Here is an 892-nt window from a genome sequence, read left to right on the forward strand (position 1 = left end):
CACGTTCATGTGCAGCAGGACTCTGTCAACACCACCAACACCACCACTACCAACAACAACAACAACAACATCGGCACCACCAGCAGTCTGTCTTCCAGCAGGGCCAAGAGCGTCTTCTTCATGACGACGGGCGCCCAGCTCGCAAGCGCGCGCACCTCAGTCTCTCGTTTGCACAGCAGGTGTATCTTGCACAGCAGCAACGGCAGCAGCAGCAGCAACAACAGCAGCAGCAACAGCACCAGCAACAGTTGGCTGTTGCTGCTGCTCGGGCCTACACAGCCCCTGCCCCTCCTTTCCAAGCAGTCCAGCCGATGTTGGTACAGGCTGCGACGCAGGCTGGGCAGCATGGGCAACGCGACCAGACGTCCGTGCCACAGCAAGCATCTCTCGAACAGCAGCAGCAAGCATCTCTTGAACAGCAGCAGCCAGCATCTCTCGAACAGCAACAAAAGCAGGAACGGCTGAAGCGGCGGCGCGCAAAGAAGAAAGACACGGAACAGGTTCGTCGCGACGCCATCAACGCTCATGTCGATGAACTCAGCCGTATCGTGCTGCCAGAGAATGCCTCGGCCATCCTGCGCCGGAGTTACCGGGCGGTGGTCATGACATGTGTTGTCTACGCCTTCACCAAGGCTGACCCAGGGTTCTTTGAGCTCGCAAACATGCACCGCCAGCGCGTGCGCAAGGAACAACTGACGGCCGCCTTTGTGCGCCAGGTTTTGCCGGAGTGCGCCCACGCTGACGCATGCACAACGCCATCACAGCGCAGGCTGCAAGCGCTGACAGGGGATAACAAGCGAACCGAGTATGAAGGAATTGTCTACGATCGGCTGGCCGCCCTTGTCAGCCCCGAAGAGAATGAGCACGCGAGGATTTTGCGAGCTGCACGTGA

At 59.2% G+C, this 892-nt stretch overlaps 1 protein-coding gene across 1 annotated transcript in view; it reads left to right on the forward strand.

Annotated features, from left to right (window-relative positions):
• Positions 1-311: 311 nt before the first annotated feature.
• The window catches only part of PTSG_10351 (uncharacterized protein), a gene marked incomplete at both ends in the record, with an annotated part of 1,642 nt that continues 1,061 nt past the window's right edge, over positions 312-892 (forward strand). The window contains one exon of the mRNA XM_004988345.1: positions 312-842. Coding sequence (XP_004988402.1) covers positions 312-842 — 531 coding nt within the window. The remainder of the gene's footprint in view (positions 843-892) is intronic.

Source organism: Salpingoeca rosetta, assembly GCF_000188695.1.
Source record: "Salpingoeca rosetta unplaced genomic scaffold supercont1.36, whole genome shotgun sequence".
In the NCBI taxonomy this organism is placed as follows: Eukaryota; class Choanoflagellata; order Craspedida; family Salpingoecidae; genus Salpingoeca; species Salpingoeca rosetta.